This window comes from Eumetopias jubatus, unplaced genomic scaffold (assembly GCF_037043125.1).
Source record: "Eumetopias jubatus isolate StellerSeaLion01/CBP00866 unplaced genomic scaffold, mEumJub1_p1.0 scaffold_14, whole genome shotgun sequence".
NCBI classification, from domain to species: domain Eukaryota; kingdom Metazoa; phylum Chordata; class Mammalia; order Carnivora; family Otariidae; genus Eumetopias; species Eumetopias jubatus.
Window position 1 is genome coordinate 55,215,632 of NW_028274820.1, and position 16,958 is coordinate 55,232,589.

The 16,958-nt window shown below is 39.2% G+C and overlaps 1 protein-coding gene across 1 annotated transcript in view; it reads left to right on the forward strand.

The window, feature by feature from the left end:
- Positions 1 to 16,958, forward strand: part of DNAH11 (dynein axonemal heavy chain 11) — a 321,003-nt gene that overhangs the window by 17,327 nt on the left and 286,718 nt on the right. Inside the window, exons 7-8 of the mRNA XM_088018617.1 lie at positions 4,998 to 5,231; positions 6,378 to 6,545. Of these exons, the coding sequence (XP_087874743.1) occupies positions 4,998 to 5,231; positions 6,378 to 6,545 (402 nt within the window). The remainder of the gene's footprint in view (positions 1 to 4,997; positions 5,232 to 6,377; positions 6,546 to 16,958) is intronic.

The following is a 16,958-nucleotide window of genomic DNA, read 5'->3' on the forward strand; positions in this document are numbered from 1 at the left end:
GTTTCTTTCTTTGTTGTTAAAGTGTGCTGGGTCCTAAGGGCTTTTGATCTCAATGTTAAAGACCATAATCCCTATTGAAGAGTCAACAATTAGACTCAAAACAGCTCCTGCTATACCCCTTTTAAAGGATCTTCATCTCATTTTGAGATTTATTAAAACTTTTACTACAAAGCCCTGCTAATGTGTCAACTTCAGAGGTGGTTTTATTACTTAATTAATTATAGTAGGTGGCTTATAAGAAGTCCTGTAAGCCTGTAAACCTATTATCTCTGGCCTCTAGTCTATGTCAGTGGCCAGTTTGCCAAGCTCCCAAGGAAATAATGTAGCTTCCCTTGTTGCTTAGTGTTTCTGGCTTCTGTCCAAATGTTCCGATGATTTTCTTTATTGTCAAGTGGACTTTGTTGTAATGTGTCTCAACATGTTAGGAATCACAAATCAGTAATGGGCCAACTTTCATACCTGGGTTCTCTGGAGAGCTGAACTCTCCCCAAGTCTTCCCCAGTGATTTGCTGTCTAGTTTATTTCTTATAATTAACAAGCACTGTATAGTGCCTTTTATTTGCTAGGAACTTTTCTAAGCCTATACAAAAATTACAATTGGAATTCCCTAGCAATACTGTGACCTATAGGTACTATGAGTAATCCATTCTATAATTTAAAAAAATCCCTTGAAGTCAAGATAAGTAGCTTTCCTAAGGTTACCCAGTTTTTAAGTAGCAGAGTTTCTTAACCATTATACTAGCTCCATATTTTAAAACGACAGTTGTGATTTTTATTTATTCATTTATTTTTATTAAGGTTTTGTTTTAATTCCAGTAGTTAACAGTGTTATATTAGTTTCAGGTGTTTAATATAGTGATTTGACACTTCTGTACATCACCCAGTGCTCATCACAAGTGCACTCCTTAATCCCCATCACCTATTTCATCCATCCCCCAACGGTTTTGATTTTTTTTAATTAGAATGTAATATGTGGTGTACTAATGATTGTAAAATATTTTCATTGCGTAAAATTTATCATAATAGAAATACTCCACATCTATCACCATAAAATTCACCTTTTTTTATATTTCATTTTGAGAACTTACACATTTTTATGCATTTTATCATACATATAATTATTTTTTTACTAGCTCCTTGGAAAGTTGTTTTATTATTGGATATTTAGGTTGCTTCCAGTCCCCTCTATTAAAGCAATAAACAACTTTATATGAGAGTCCTTTTTCCTTAACTTGATAATTGGTTTAATATAAATTCTTGACATTGATCAAAGGGTATAATCTTTTCATGATTCTTGAACAATTTTTGATATTTACAAATTCTTTTTTAAAAGGTTATGTCAGGGGGGTGCCTGGGTGGCTCAGTTGGTTAAGCGACTGCCTTCGGCTCAGGTCATGATCCCGGAGTCCCGGGATCGAGTCCCGCATCGGGCTCCCGGCTTAGCGGGGAGCCTGCTTCTCCCTCTGACCTTCTCCCCTCTCATGCTGTTTCTCTCTCTCTCTCTCTCTCAAATAAATAAATAAAATCTTTAAAAAAAAAAAAAAGGTTATGTCAGGGGTGCCTGGGTGGCTCAGTTGTTAAGGTCTGCCTTTGGCTCAGGTCGTGATCTGAGGGTCTCTGCTCAGCAGGAATCTTGCTTCTCCCTCTTCCCCTTAACCTGCTCTTGCTTTCTCTCTCTCAAATAAATACAGTCTTTAAAAAAAAAATAAATAATTGCTCAAAGCTGGTGAATTACAGCAAAACGTTTGTGAGAGCTTCAGGTACCGCTTTGGAAAGGTCATGTGCTGTCTAGGTGACCATGGTCTCCACCATTTGCTGTTGTTCCTGGTTGGTTCCATTCATTTTCATTATACGGCTGATCCTTCTAGGCATTCCAGTTTCAGATCCTTTTTATTTTAGAAGTAAATATGTTTCAATAAATGGCTTTAAAAAAAAAAAGGAAGTAAATATGTTTCTCTTCACTTGTTTTCTAACGGTGGCCATTAACATAGTCATTTAGGCCAGACTTTAAAAAGGCATCATCTCATCACCTGGCCACCTCACGTGATGGCATACTGGAGTTTTGATAATGGGGTCTTTTTTTTTTTTTATGACTTTTCTCTGGTAACCTGACTTTACTCACTGTTTGTTGTACCTCATTACCACTCTAGGCCCACCACTCTGTCTATTCCATAGCTTGGTATCTCTTTTATGGATATTGCCCTTCAAGATCCTAGGTGATGAGGAGCACCTGGGTGGCTCAGATGGTTAAGCATCTGCCTTCGGCTCAGGTCACGATCCCAGGGTCCTGGGATCAAGCCCCACATCAGGCTCCCTGCTCAGCAGGAAGCCTGCTTCTCCCTCTGCTTCTGCCTGCCACTCCCCCTGCTTGTGCGCGCTCTCTCTCTCTGTCAAATAAATGATTAAAATCTTCATTTAAAAAAAGCTACTAGGTGTAGAAAAGTTTAAGTCTGAGAGATGAGCTCGGAAAAGAGATGTCAGGTTTGAGTAAAAGTAAGAATGCGTAAAAGCACATAAAAAAGAACAGCAGCAGGGAGACAGGCATCGAGTTAACATAGTATCACTGATAAATTGCTTAATTAATAATTGATTAATGGGCTTATTGATAAATTGGTTAGCAGTATTTTGGTGTATAAGACCTCTGAAGTGGGGACCAGTTCATCCTAAATCCCATGGGTTTTTTTGTTGTGTGCTGATACCATTGAGTATGGGAGAATACACATAGCTGGGTATGCTCCAGAGAGTTGCTCTAGGGAGCAGAAAAGAATTCAGAGCTGAGCTAAAAGGGATTTTGAGGTTCACTTAATTCGTCCCTCTCCTTTCATAGATGAGGAAACTGAGATCCTCTGAGATAATTTAGTTAATATCACAAAAGCAATTAGTGGGCCCTAACTGGATCGTAGCCAGGTCTCCTGCCTCCTGTTGATGGTTTTTCCCTCACACACCCTACTGCCCACTGAAAGGGTATAGACTGGATTTTCTGATCCAGGATAATTAGCGCTATTATTACTGTACCCTTGTCTTGAGGAGGTTAATTGCTGTGATTGTCTCATTTGTGTGAAGGTCTGTCAGGAAGAGTAAGAATGAAAATAAGAACGGCTTGCCTGGAAGTTAAATTAGATCTAGGTAATTAAGTCACAGGGGGCTCCTGAAAGAGAGAAGGCAATTGAGCCATCTTCGTAGATTTTTTTTTTTTTTAGCTTCCTAAAGGGATATAGGACACATTATTATAAAGAGTACATAAAGATAAATGTCTCTGGAATCCCTAGCCCATACCAAAATGTGAACTCCTTTATAACACACATTGCTAAGGGATTACTGGTGGTTCTCTTCAGGGTTCTCTGTGCGGTGTTAGCAGCTCACACGCAAAAGTTACTTTTCCATGCAGTCGGAGTGGGAAGTAAGACCATAGATTGGCAAACTACAGCTCGAACTCAAAGGATTCTAATCAGTAGGGGTTTTAGAAACTAAACGTGATTTTCTTACTTACAAATTTATGGCACAGTCTATATTACGTGTAAACTGTAGCCATTAATGGGAGAAGGAGAATGTCTACATTTAGAAAAAAAATCCTTCCATCCGGTCGGTTGAACTCAGTGGCTTTCCTTACATACTCAGATATGTAACAACTTTCTAAGCAACCACAACATTCAAGGCACACAATTTAAGCCTGTGATTTATATGAGTTGAAGATGCTTTGGGAAGAAATAGAATATAAAAGAACCTTTAGAATTCATATTTTCTTGTCCTTAATGAGGGAAGTTCTGAGTATTCCTAACAGATATGGATAAGGAAGGACTAGGAGGTACCTAGATGACTGACCTATGAGAATTTGGCCAGTGCTACATGAATCTGCTACGTCAGTTTTTTGTTTTTGTTTTAAAGTAGTCTCCATGCCCAACATGGGGCTTGAACTCTTGCCTCTGAGATCAACAGTCACATGCTGTACTACTGAGCCAGCCAGGTGCCCCTACATGAGTCTTTCTTTTAAAAACCCTCCTCACCTTCCCATTTCCTCTACTTAAAACTAGTTTATATGGCATTATTTCCACTAGACTTCATGTGCTATAATGTTCGCAGAAGAGATGCTTGCTAACCTAAAAGAATTGCCAGTGATACCCTTCACTATATTAGCTCTTTCTCACCTTTACAAATGACCCAGTGCTACCAGGTAAGGTAACCATATTTTTAAAGTCCATGGTCTTCAAGAGTTCCCCTTCTGGCTTGTGTATTTCTTTATATGAAGGAAAAATTATGCAGAATATTTGTAGTGAATATACCCATGCAAATTCTCATTATACACTTGTCATACCTGCAGAGCTTGGCAAAAACGTAGTGATTCCTGGAAAGTATATTCAGAAATTGTAGTCTCCTGTAGATTTTTCTAATGTATACAAGTATGTGTTGAAATCCAAGTGTATGAATTTCCAGAATTTACTTTTTGTCTCCCAGCATTGCTAGTCCAATTCTAGACCTGTATCATTTAAAGCTGATTCATTGAGGGGGCGCCTGAGTGGCTCAGTCCATTAAGTGTCTGACTCTTGGTTTGGGCTCAGGTCATAATCTCAGGATCATGAGATTGAGCCCCAAGTCAGGCTCTGGGCTCAGGGTGGAGTTTTCTTGTCCCTTTCCCTCTCCCTCTGTCCCTCTACCTCCCCCGGGTGCTTATCTATCTATCTCTATCTCTCTCTCTCTCTCTCTCTCCAATAAAATCTTAAAAAAAGATTATTTGAGAGGCGCCTGGGTGGCTCAGTTGGTTAAGTATACGCCTTCAGCCCAGGTCATGATCCTGGGGTCCTGGGATCGAGCCCCATGTTAGGCTCCCTGCTTCTCCCTCTCCCTCTGAGCCGCCCCACCATGCTCTCTTAAATAAATAAAATCTTTTTAAAAAAATGATTCATTAAAAAAATAAAATGATTCATTGAAACAGGTGTTTTCACTAAAAGTAAACTTTTTTAAAACATTTTTGATCAGAGTTTCCTTTTATTAAATCCTAGGCAATAGCTTACCTTTCACCTGAAGACCTTTTGAAAGGAGAAGTTGAAGACTCTTTGGAAAAGGTTCAGGTGGCCGTTAACATCTTAAAGACTTTCAAAACGTCTTTTTTCAACTATAGAAAAGAATTGGCAAGCTATTTTAAGGGAAATAAGGAGCCAAAACCATGGGATTTCCAGTCTCAACTGGTGTTTTGTAGATTTGACAAATTTCTGGACCGTTTCATGAAAATAGAGGTATTCATTTTTTGACTTGTGATTTATTCATATGGTGGGTGGGTTAAAAAAAATCTTGTAGTTTTCTGTATCATTCAGGAGATAGTTTATTCTATTTGGATGGGAGAGTGGGAGATCTTTCTCAGTTACTATGAAGTGCTGACAAGGCCAGTGCTGTTTGGGTGATTTTATAGGCTTTACTTTTTTTTTTTTTTTTTAACGAATTTTTAATTCTTTTAGAATACTGAGTATAAGTGAGACTCTGTTATGTATTAGTGACCTCTGACTTCTAATTTAAGCTCTTGGAAGACCGTTGTAAACCAGGAATCTCTAAACTGTCCTTTTTTTCCTCTCTGTTTGACATTGGGATTCTATACTTGGAAAACCCGTTTGATTATCTAAAATACCACACTCTCTTTTAGTAGATAAACATACAGACTATAAAAAATATTAAAGCCCTTCATAAAAAATATGGAAATACGTGCTGTGTGTAAATGTGTTTCAGGTACTTCAAAAACAGCACTGAATGAAAACACATATGGACAAGCATTCGCACATGTAGTTGGAGCCAACTGGCTAAGGGCTTTTTTAAACAAGGGAATCTAGTGGTAGTGCCTTTTAGACTCTCCGTTAAAGCTCTTTCAAGTTTGGACTTTCTTGTTATCATAAAATTTGTTGTATTTCATCCAAAATGCGAGCTTTATGTTTTGAAAATTCCCATCCCTTCATCAGCCTGAATGCCTCTCAAAGCCTGACTGCTAAATGCCTAACTCTGGGTGACTGGCCCCCCTTCCTTAACAGACTTACACCCCCTTTCAGTAAGAGAGGTGATTCACTGCCAAGCGGGGGCAGCTAAAGATAGGATTTTAGATCTTACCTGGGGATCTGACTTAGGACTGGAAGGATGTAAAGTTAGGGAAGCATAGGTTTAGCTATGGCAAAGTAGGTCTTGCCTGTACTGCTAGAAAATTCTTAGGAAATGGGAATAGGATTTTGAAAACAGTAACTTTGTTCATTTAAATCATTAATGATTTTCTGTCATGTAAATGTCCATTAACTCACTGATTTTTTTGAATGCCTGGAAGTGTTTTTTCTTTGCAATGTTAAAATGCTCCTGTCCTGTCCAAGATGGTGGAAAGATCTTTATTGTACTGTGTTTTTACAAAGGATATATTTGTCACAATATTGGAATTTGAAAAGCTGGAAAGACTTGAATTTGGTGGTACCAAAGGAGCGATTTTAAATGGACAAATCCACGAGATGACAGAAGACTTTATGGAACTGTGTGAAGTTTTTAAACAGAGCACTTATGACCCATCTGATTACAATAATACGGTAATACTGTACCTTTGCATTTTCATTTCATAGAACCCTGTAATTTTAAAGCTAGAAAGGGTGAAAGGTCACAGTGGTAATAGGTACCATCTGGTACAATCTCTCTAGGATGAAAGAGATTAAATGACTTGCCCGAAGTCTCTTATCTACTTAGTGGTAGATCAGGGACTGGAACTTAGGCCTTTGCATTTAGAAGTTGAGAACATTGACGACTGTTTCTAATGGAACAGTGGACTCAGTCTGGATTTGTTTCTGGCTTATGTGTATTGAAAAGGAACTTTTCACTTTAACTCATTTCCATGTGACTATCTGATGTCTCTGTAACTCGTGTGTTTTATTTTATCCTTTTCCTGAATCACTCAATAATTTTTTGGTCTATTCGAACATTTAATTTCAGTCTATTTACTACATATATTATTAAGATGTATATTGTCTCATATATTTTTACTGTTCTTCTTTAGTGTTATCTGTAGTTTCATAATTTCAGGCTCAAGGAAATAAGGGGAAGCTTTCAGACTTAGGTGCTTTCTGTTTTCTGCCACTCCCAGCACATTAGTAGCTGGGGAGTTACTGTGAGCATCCCTGCAGCTCTAGGATAAGAATAGCTTCATTTCAGTTGTTGGCCAAGAACGGTGAAGTCCAGGTACAAAAAAAAAAAAAAAAAAAGATTTCGTTCTCGTCTTCATTGTTTTTTATAGAATGTGAATTTCTTCACTGTTGTTTTTATATTTGGTCAAATAATTGTAATGCACAAGTGCAGTGAGTTAGCCTTGTTGAAGACAAGGTCAGCAAACTTAATCCTTTTGAACTGTAGTCAGCTTTTGGGAAGTGGAGGTAATGGCAAGAGGATGCAGCCATTGTGTGTCCTGCTACTTTGTGCAAAAGTAGGAGGAGCCTAGGACCCTGGTAACTGAGAGCCTGAGCTCATCTCCAGAGCCTGGTATGATGTCTCACACACTTGGCAGGCATTCCATGAATCTGGATGGAACAGAACTCTGGCAGGGCCTTGGCTTAGCTCTCCTAAGCAACGTGGCAGAGGAGCGTGAGACCCACCGGGCGTAGGATCCTCAGGTGCGTTTGAGTAGCAAAGTCTGGATTTCTTCATGATGAGAACGCCTGGCAGGTTTTCACAGTGCCTGGGTTGGAGAACGAGGCGAACTTTAGCTGATGTCACCACCTTGGCAACACCAAAGGTCCCGAATTTATCCTTCTGTCTGCCCAAAGCCTGGCACAGTCAGCAACAAGGAGGAATACAATACTCATTTGCTTTTGACCTACATATTTGCTTGGTATTTGTATTTTGGTATTGAGTGTTTTGAAGCCCCATTTAGTTTGCAAGTAAAATGGGCAAGGCTTACTCCTTTTTCCTTTTCTTTTCTTTTCTTTTTTTTTTTTTTTAAGATTTATTTAGAGAGTGCACACACAAGCAGGGAGAGGGGCAGGGGAGGGAGAGAGAGAGAGAGAGAATCTCAAGCAGACTCCCCGCTGAGTGTGGAGCCCAACATGGGCCTCTGGTCTCACAACGGTAAGATCATGCCCCACGCCGAAATAAAGAGTGAGACACTCAACCGACTGTGCCCCCCAGGCGCCCCCCAGGCGCCCCTAGGCTTACTTCTGATGTCCGTGTCTGGGTTGAGACATCAGTAACCTGCCCTTGAAGTTCTCCTTCATCGTCCTATCTGGTTATTTCACTTTAGAAGAGAACCTGGAAGTTCCTTGACTTTGGTCCTTCCTTAAAATACTCATTAACTAAAAGTTCATTTAATGGCTTTACTTATGTTGAAGAGCTTTGCTTTTTGTTTTGCTTTTTGGGTTTTTTTGTTTTTTTTTTTTAAAGATTTTATTCATTTATTGGAGCACGAATGGAGGGAGAGGGAGAAGCAGACTCTCCCCACTGAGTAGGGAGCCCAACTCAGGGCTTGATCCCAGGACCCCAGGATCATGACCTGAGCTGAAGGCATATGCTTAACTGACTGAGCCACCCGGGTGTCCCGAGCTTTGCTTTTTTGTGTGTGTGTCCTGGTTATCATTGTTGCCTCAGAATGTTGCAATGATTATGTATTTTTAGCTTAATAAATTTTTTATTTGGTGCTTTTTAGCTGAATTCATTGTATTTGATTTTTATGATGAATTCAGTTGGTAATTTTTGAGACATTTTCTCAAAATACTTCCAACCTAGTATATTCATACAGGTATATCCACATGCCCACCCCGTACCCTTCTCCACGCACTGCATGTACTTCTGCATGTTCCCTGGTTCCTGGTGAATATACGCTAGTGCTGACATAACTGTTGAGTATATCATAACTTCGGTATAATAATGGTTTAAATATGTTTCAGTAAATTAAATAAATAATTGCTAATTTGCTTTTGGATATGCTAGTATTTTTTTCAATCAATCTCAAGCCTATAATCAGCCAAAAGAGGTGTGCCACTGTGGTCCCTACAGAACATAGGGATTTTCTCAGGCATATCCATAAAAATATTTTTGGTTTTCTCAATTATTTTTCAATAGAAAGATCACTTCAAGCATTTTCTTTGACTTCTTCCTATGGAACCTTTGAGATTTAGACAATTGTGGGGGAGAGACTTGAATTATTTATTTTTTGTTGAAATTGATTTGATATATAGCATTGTGTATATTTAAGGTGTACAACTTGTTAATTTCATACATTTATATATTACATTATTGTCATTGTAATGATAATTAACACCTCCATCACACTACACAATTATGCTTTCTTTTTAGTGGTTGGAATCATTATGTTCTAGTCTCTTAGCAAGCTTCATATTAAATGAATGTACACACAACAGTATTGTATTAAAATAACAAACTTCCTAAGATATTTGCCTTATTGTTTGTATTTAATAGCTAGTCAAATGACTTTAGGCTCAGCAGCTTTGCTTTGCTGTCATTTTGAGGTGTTACTTGCTTAGTGATCTGGAGAATTTTATTTAATCAAGGGTGGTGGCTATTGGTGAGAGTAATGTCTTGGCTCCACTTAGTCTCTGTTAATCAGAGTCCATTAATATTTACTGAATAATTGCTGGGTACCAGGAATTGTGCAGAATCTTCACACATTCCTGCTTCATTCTCACTATAACCCCGAGAGTGATGCCCAGGTGGATGATAACAAGCAAATTACCTGAGATGACACTGTCCCCCGGGAGTGGAACTGATTCCAGCCCCGAACTCTGAAGGCCATGTCCAGCACTCTCCCCACTGTGCCACTCTGACTCTTCAGTATTTGCCTCCCTTGTTGTCTCCTCATTGAAATGAAAGGAATAAGTTCATCTGTGGGCAGTGGCTGCAGTTGGAGGAATTGACCTGAGTACCTGTGCCCTGAGGTGGACTGATCCAGGATACACTGCGTCTTTTCCTTCTAGTCTGTCATTATACTAGAATCTAAAATACATTTTCTTTTTTTAAAGATTTTATTTATTTGACAGAGAGAGACACAGCGAGAGAGGGAACACAAGCAGAGGGAGTGTAAGAGGGAGAAGCAGGCTTCCCGCGGAGTGGGGAGCCCGATGCGGGGCACGATCCCAGGACCCTGGGATCATGACCTGAGCTGAAGGCAGATGCTTAACGACTGAGCCACCCAGGCGTCCCCTAAAATACATTTTCAAAGTTGTTATTTAGTTAATCTATACTGGGTTGTATTCCAATTCCTACAGTTAGTCCTCTGTTCTGTTTTAGTCTACTGAATGATTAATTCTTCTATTACTATATGTAGCATTTTCTAATTTTAGTGGTAAAAACTTTAGATCTGTAGAAGTTAGCCTTCTACAGGATTTTCATATGTCTCACCTGCTTATTTTTCAAGATAAAATTTGTTCTTTAAAAGCATGACATTCTTTTGGAAGCGTAACATGTGCAAAAGTGTAGTCTCCTTCTTCTTACCCTGCTTTCTTTTTCCTTAATCTTCCATTTTTTTCTTCCCAAAAGGCACCTACCATTATGAGTTTCTTGTATAATATTCCAAAGATACTTGGTTCATGCACTAGCAAATCCATGTATGGATTCTTTTGTGTTCTGCTTTTGCACAGATAGCCTTCTCTACACATCACTTACACCTTGCTTTTGTCACTTAGTATATTTTGGCAGTCCTTTTGTGTCACTACAAAAGCATTGCCTACTTTTGTGAAACAATTGCGTATTATCCCATTGTATTTATGTACTATTTATTTTTAAATGTTAAAGTAGTAGATAACATTCTTTAAAGATACATTTAGGAACTTCTGCTTTTGGGAAGATGAAATAGATGTACTTTTCCCTATACCTTTTAGTAAGTAGGACTAAAGCACTGATTACTTTATATAAAAAAACATAAGATTGTAGGATTAAAAGAAGGCCAGTTGGCTAGGGACCTTTCTTGTTACCTGAAATTTACCTAGACATGGGACTGGATACACTGGCAACCTGGAAACACCAATGGGCAGAGACATAAAATGCCCCAGTAAAAGACTGTTCTCTCTCAAGAAGGGGGCAGCATAGTAAGAAAACTTGCAAACATAATTTCTCTAGTTCAGCCAAACACCACGGAAGAAAATGTATCTTATTCCCATTCATGCCAGCAAAGACTGAGTGGGGAGCCTAGATTTAAAACCAGTCTGGGGACGCCTGGGTGGCTCAGTCAGTTAAGTGTCTGCCTTTGGCTCAGGTCATGATCCCAGGGTCCTGGGATCAAGTTCCACATCGGGCACCCAGCTCAGCAGGAAGCCTGCTTCTCCCTCTGCCTGCTGTTCCCCTTGCTTGTTCTCTCTCTCTCTCTCTCTCTCTCACAAATAAAATCTTTAAAAAAAGGAAAAGGCAGTCTATAATAGGTGCCTCAGCCCCCCACCCCACTGGGATGGTGCCAGAGATTGGCCAGTTAGCTGTGATTGTCATCTTGGCTGGCCACTAAAGAGCTCACTCTTGATGGAGTCAGTGGAGACTGCATGGGAATCCTGGACTTTCTTCCTCATCCAGCAACATCCTTACCCCACTGGGGTAGTGTCACAGGAAGCTGTCGGAGAGTCAGGACTTTGACCATGGCCAAGTGGTAACCAAGTCACCTACACTGTGGCATCTGTGAAGACCACATGGGGAACTTGAATGCCCAGCTATAGTAAAGAGCTCCCCACACTTAGGTATTAATGGATGCCAAGTGAGAACCTGGACTTCTATCTCTACCTGCAATAAGGAGGCTGGAACAGTATCAGAGAAAGTCAGCGAAAACAAGTTTTAAGATCCACTGTCTCTTAAGATAATATGAAAATGTCCAGAGTCAATTGAAAATGACTTACTATACCAGGAGCCAGGAAGATCTCCTCTGAATGAGAAAGTCAACTAATAGATGGCAACATTGAGCTGACAGCGATGTTAGAGTTCTCTCACGGATTTTAAAGAGCTATGCTAACAATGCTTCAATAAGTAATTATGAAACATACTTGAAAGAAATGAAAAAACAGCCTCAGTAAAGAAATACCGTTTTCAGCAAATAGATGATATAAAGAACGAATGGGAATTTTAGAACTGAAAAACAGAACAAAATACGAAGCACAGGGATGGGGTTCAGTGGCAGAATGGAGGGATAAAGAATTCATGAACTGCAAGGTAGAGCAAGAGAAACCACTCAGTCTGAACAGTAGGGAGGGCATAGACTGAAATAGAATGAGCGGAGCCTCCGGGGCTTGTGAGAGTGTACCAGACCTAGCGTTTGTGTCATTGGACATGGAGAAAGATCATGAGGCTGAAGGTCTCAAAGAAATAATGGCTGAAAACTTCCTGAATTTGGTGAGATACAAACCTTCAGATTCAAGAGGAAATAAGAACTCAGGTAAATCCAAGAATAAACCCAGAGAATTCTATGCTAAGAGACTTAATTAAACTTGAGAAAACTGAAGACAAAAAATCTTCAAAGCAACAAGGAAAAACTTGCCTAAGGGGAAAGATAATTTGAATGACAGGGAATTTCTAATTGGAAACCATAGGGGCCAGAAGGAAATGGCAAAATATTTTTCAAGCCCTGAAAGAAAAAAATCTGTTAATTCAGAATTCTCTACCCAGTGAAAAATACCCTTCAGGAATTAAGGAGAGATCGAATTCTCAGAAGAACAAAAACTAAGAGAATTTGTCACCAGTAGACTGACCCTAAGAGAACAGCTGAAGGAAGTTCTCAGGACAGAGAAGAAACGATAAAACAGGGAGCCTTGGGGTGCCAGGAAGAATATGGTAAGGAAAAATGTGTGTCAAAGTAAGAGCCTTGCCTTGTACTCTTGAGTTGTCTAAATTGTTTGACAGTGAAAGCAGAAATCAGAACCCTGGTTTTAAGTGTATGTGCTGAAAATATTTAAGGCCATTTAATAATTAAATGGAAGAGCATAAAGGGATCGAAATGGAGGTAAGGCTTTTCTGTTTTTGCCTATTTAAAAATTGTGGTAAGATGTGTTTTACGTTTTACTTTTGTGTCCAATTTTAACTAAACAGTGAAATGGCATTAAGTATATTCATAGTATTGTACAATCATTATCCACTTCCAGAACACTTTTTATCATCTCACCTGAAAACTCTGTACCCATTAAATGACAACTCTCCCTTGCCTCCTCCCCTCAGTCTCTGGTGATCTCTATTCTGCTTTCTGTCCCTGAACATATTTCTTTTACATATCTCATGTTTAGTGGACTGATACAATGTCCTTTGTGTCTGGCTTATTTCACTTAGTGTAATGTCTTCAAGGTTCATCCATATTATAGCATGTGTCGAGATTTCATTTTTTTTCAAGGCTAGATATATGTAAATGCTGAAATTCATTTATTAATTTTTTTATGTTAATTACATATTACATCATTAGTTTTTGATGTAGTGTTCCATGATTCATTGTTTGCGTATATCACCCAGTGCTCCGTGCAGTACGTGCCCTCTTCAATACCCATCACCAGGCTAACCCACCACCCCCCATAGAACCCTCAGTTTGTTTCTCAGAGTCCATAGTCTCATGGTTTGTCTACCCCTCTGATTTGCCCCCCTTCATTTTTCCCTTCCTACTATCTTCTTTTTTTTTTCTTTTTAACCTATAATGTATTATTTGTTTCAGAGGTACAGGTCTGTGACACAAGTCTTATTGCAATTCACAGCACTCACCATAGCACATACCTTCCCCAGTGTCTGTCACCCAGCCAGCCCATCCCTCACCAGTAACCCTCAGTTTGTTTCCTGAGATTAAGAATTCCTCATATCAGTGAGATCATATGATACATGTCTTTCTCTGATTGATTTATTTCGCTCAGCATAATACCCTCCAGTTCCATCCACAAAATTGCAAATTGCAAGGTTTCATTCCTTTTGATGGCTGCATAATATTGCATTATATATATACACACACACACACACACACACACACACACCCCACATCTTCTTTATCCATTCATCTGTCGATGGACATCTTGGCTTCTTCCGTAGTTTGGCTATTGTGGACATTGCTGCTATAAACATCGGGGTGCACGTACCCCTTCGGATCCCTAAGTTTGTATCTTTGTGGTAAATACCCAGTAGTGCAATTGCTGGGTCGTATGGTAGCTCTATTTTCAACTTTTTGAGGAACCTCCCTATTGTTTTCCGGAGTGGCTGCCCCAGCTTGCATTCCCACCATCCGTGTGGAAGTGTTCCCCTTTCTCCGCATCCCCGCCAGCATCTGTTGTTTCCTGACTTGTTAATTTTAGCCATTCTGACTGGTGTGAGGTGATATCTCATTGAGGTTTTGATTTGTATTTCCCTGATGCCAAGTGATGTTGAGCACTTTTTCATGTGTCTGTCGGCCATTTGGATGTCTTCTTTGGAAAAATGTCTGTTCGTGTCTTCTGCCCATTTCTTGATTGGATCATTTGTTCTTTGGGTGTTGAGTTTAAGAAGTTCTTTATAGATTTTGGATACTAGCCTTCATCTGATAATGTTATTTGCAAATATCTTCTCCCATTCTGTCAGTTGTCTTTTGGTTTTGTTGAGTGTTTCTTTTGCTGTGCAAAAGCTTTTTATCTTGATGAAATCCCAATAGTTCATTTTTGCCCTTGCTTCCCTTGCCTTTGGTGATGTTTCTAGGAAGAAGTTGCTGCAACTTAGGTCAAAGAGTTGCTGCCTGTGTTCTCCTTTAGGATTTTGATGGAGTCCTGTCTCACATTTAGGTCTTTCAACCATTTGGAGTCTATTTTTGTGTGTGGTGTAAAGAAATGGTCCAGTTTCATTCTTCTGCCAGTGGCTGTCCAATTTTCCCAGCACCATTTGTTGAAGCACTGTCTTTTTTCCATTGGACATTCTTTCCTGCTTTGTCAAAAATTAGTTGACCATAGAGTTGAGGGTCCATTTCTGGGCTCTCGATTCTGTTCCATTGATCTATGTGTCTGTTTTTGTGCCAGTACCATACTGTCTTGATGATTACAGCTTTGTAATAGAGCTTGAAGTCCAGAATTGTGATGCCACCAGCTTTGCTTTTCTTTTTCAACATTACTCTGGCTATCCGGGGTCTTTTCTGGTTCCATACAAATTTTAGGATGATTTGCTCCATTTCTTTGACAAAAGTTGATGGTATTTTGATAGGGATTGCTTTGAATGTGTAGATTGCTCTAGGTAGCCTTGACATCTTCACAATATTTGTTCTTCCAATCCATGAGCATGGAACGTTTTTCCATTTCTTGGTGTCTTCCTCAATTCCTTTCATGAGTATTTTATAGTTTTCTGAATACAGATTCTTTGCCTCTTTGGTTAGATTTATTCCTAGGTATCTTACGGTTTTGGGTGCAATTGTAAATGGGATCGACTCGTTAATTTCTCTTTCTTCTGTCTTGTTGTTGGTGTATAGGAATGCCACTGATTTCTGTGCATTGATTTTATATCCTGCCACTTTACTGAATTCCTGTATGAGTTCTGGCAGCTTTGGGGTGGAGTCTTTTGGGTTTTCCACATAAAGTATCATATCATCTGCAAACAGTAAGAGTTTGACTTCTTCTTTGCCAATTTGGATGCCTTTGATTTCTTTTTGTTGTCTGATTGCTGTGGCTAGGACTTCTAATACTATGTTGAATAGCAGTGGTGATAGCGGGCATCCCTGCCATGTTCCTGACCTTACGGGGAAAGCTCTCAGGTTTTCCCCATTGAGTATGATATTTGCTGTGGGTTTTTCATGGATTGCTTTTATGATATTGAGATATGTACCCTCTATCCGTGTACTCTGAAGAGTTTTGATCAGGAAAGGGTGCTGTACTTTGCCAGATGCTTTTTCTGCATCTATTGAGAGGATCATATGATTCTTGTTCTTTCTTTTATTAATGTAATATATCACGTTGATTGATTTGTGGATGTTGAACCAATCTTGCAGCCCAGGGATAAATCCCACTTGGTCGTGGTGAATAATCCTTTTAATGTACTGTTGGATCCTGTTGGGTGGTATTTTGGTGAGAATTTTTGCATCCATGTTCATCAAGGATATTGGTCTGTAATTCTCCTTTTTGATGGGGTCTTTGGTTTTGGGATCAAGGTAATGGTGGCCTCATAAAACGAGTTTGGAAGTTTTCCTTCCATTTCTATTTTTTGGAACAGTTTCCAAAGAATAGGTATTAATTCTTCTTGAAATGTTCAGTAGATTTCCCCTGGGAAGCCATCTGGCCCTGGGCTTTTGTTTCTTGGGAGATTTTTGATGACTGCTTCAATTTCCTTAGTGGTTATAGGTCTTTTCTGGTTTTCTCTTTCTTCCTGGTTCAGTTTTGGTAGTTGATACATCTCTAGGAATGCACCCATTTCTTCCAGGTTATCTAATGTGCTGGCATAGAGTTGCTCATAATATGTTCTTATAATTGTTTGTATTTCTTTGGTGTTGGTTGTGATCTCTCCTCTTTCATTCACAATTCTGTTGATTTGGGTCATTTCTCTTTTCTTTCGGATAAGTCTGGCCAGGGCTTTATCAATCTTGTTAATTCTTTCAAAGAACCAGCTCCTAGTTTCATTGATCTGTTCTCCTGTTCTTTTGGTTTCTGTTTCATTGATTTCTGCTCTGATCTTTATTATTTCTCTTCTCCTGCTGGGTTTAGGCTTTATTTGCTGTGCTTTCTCCGGCTCCTTTAGGTGTAGGGTTAGGTTGTGTATTTGAGACCTTTCTTGTGTCTTGAAAAAGGCTTATATTGCTATATTGCTACTTTCCTCTTAGTACTGCCTTTGCTGTATCCCAAAGATTTTGAACAGTAGTGTTTTCATTTTCATTGGTTTCCATGAATTTTTTTAATTCTTCTTTAATTTCCTGGTTGACCCATTCATTCTTTAGTAGGATGCTGTTTAGCCTCCATGTGTTTGAGTTCTTTCTGACTTTCCTCTTATGACTGAGCTCTAGTTTCAGAGCATTGTGGTCTGAAAATATGCAGGGAATGATCCCAATCTTTTGGTAC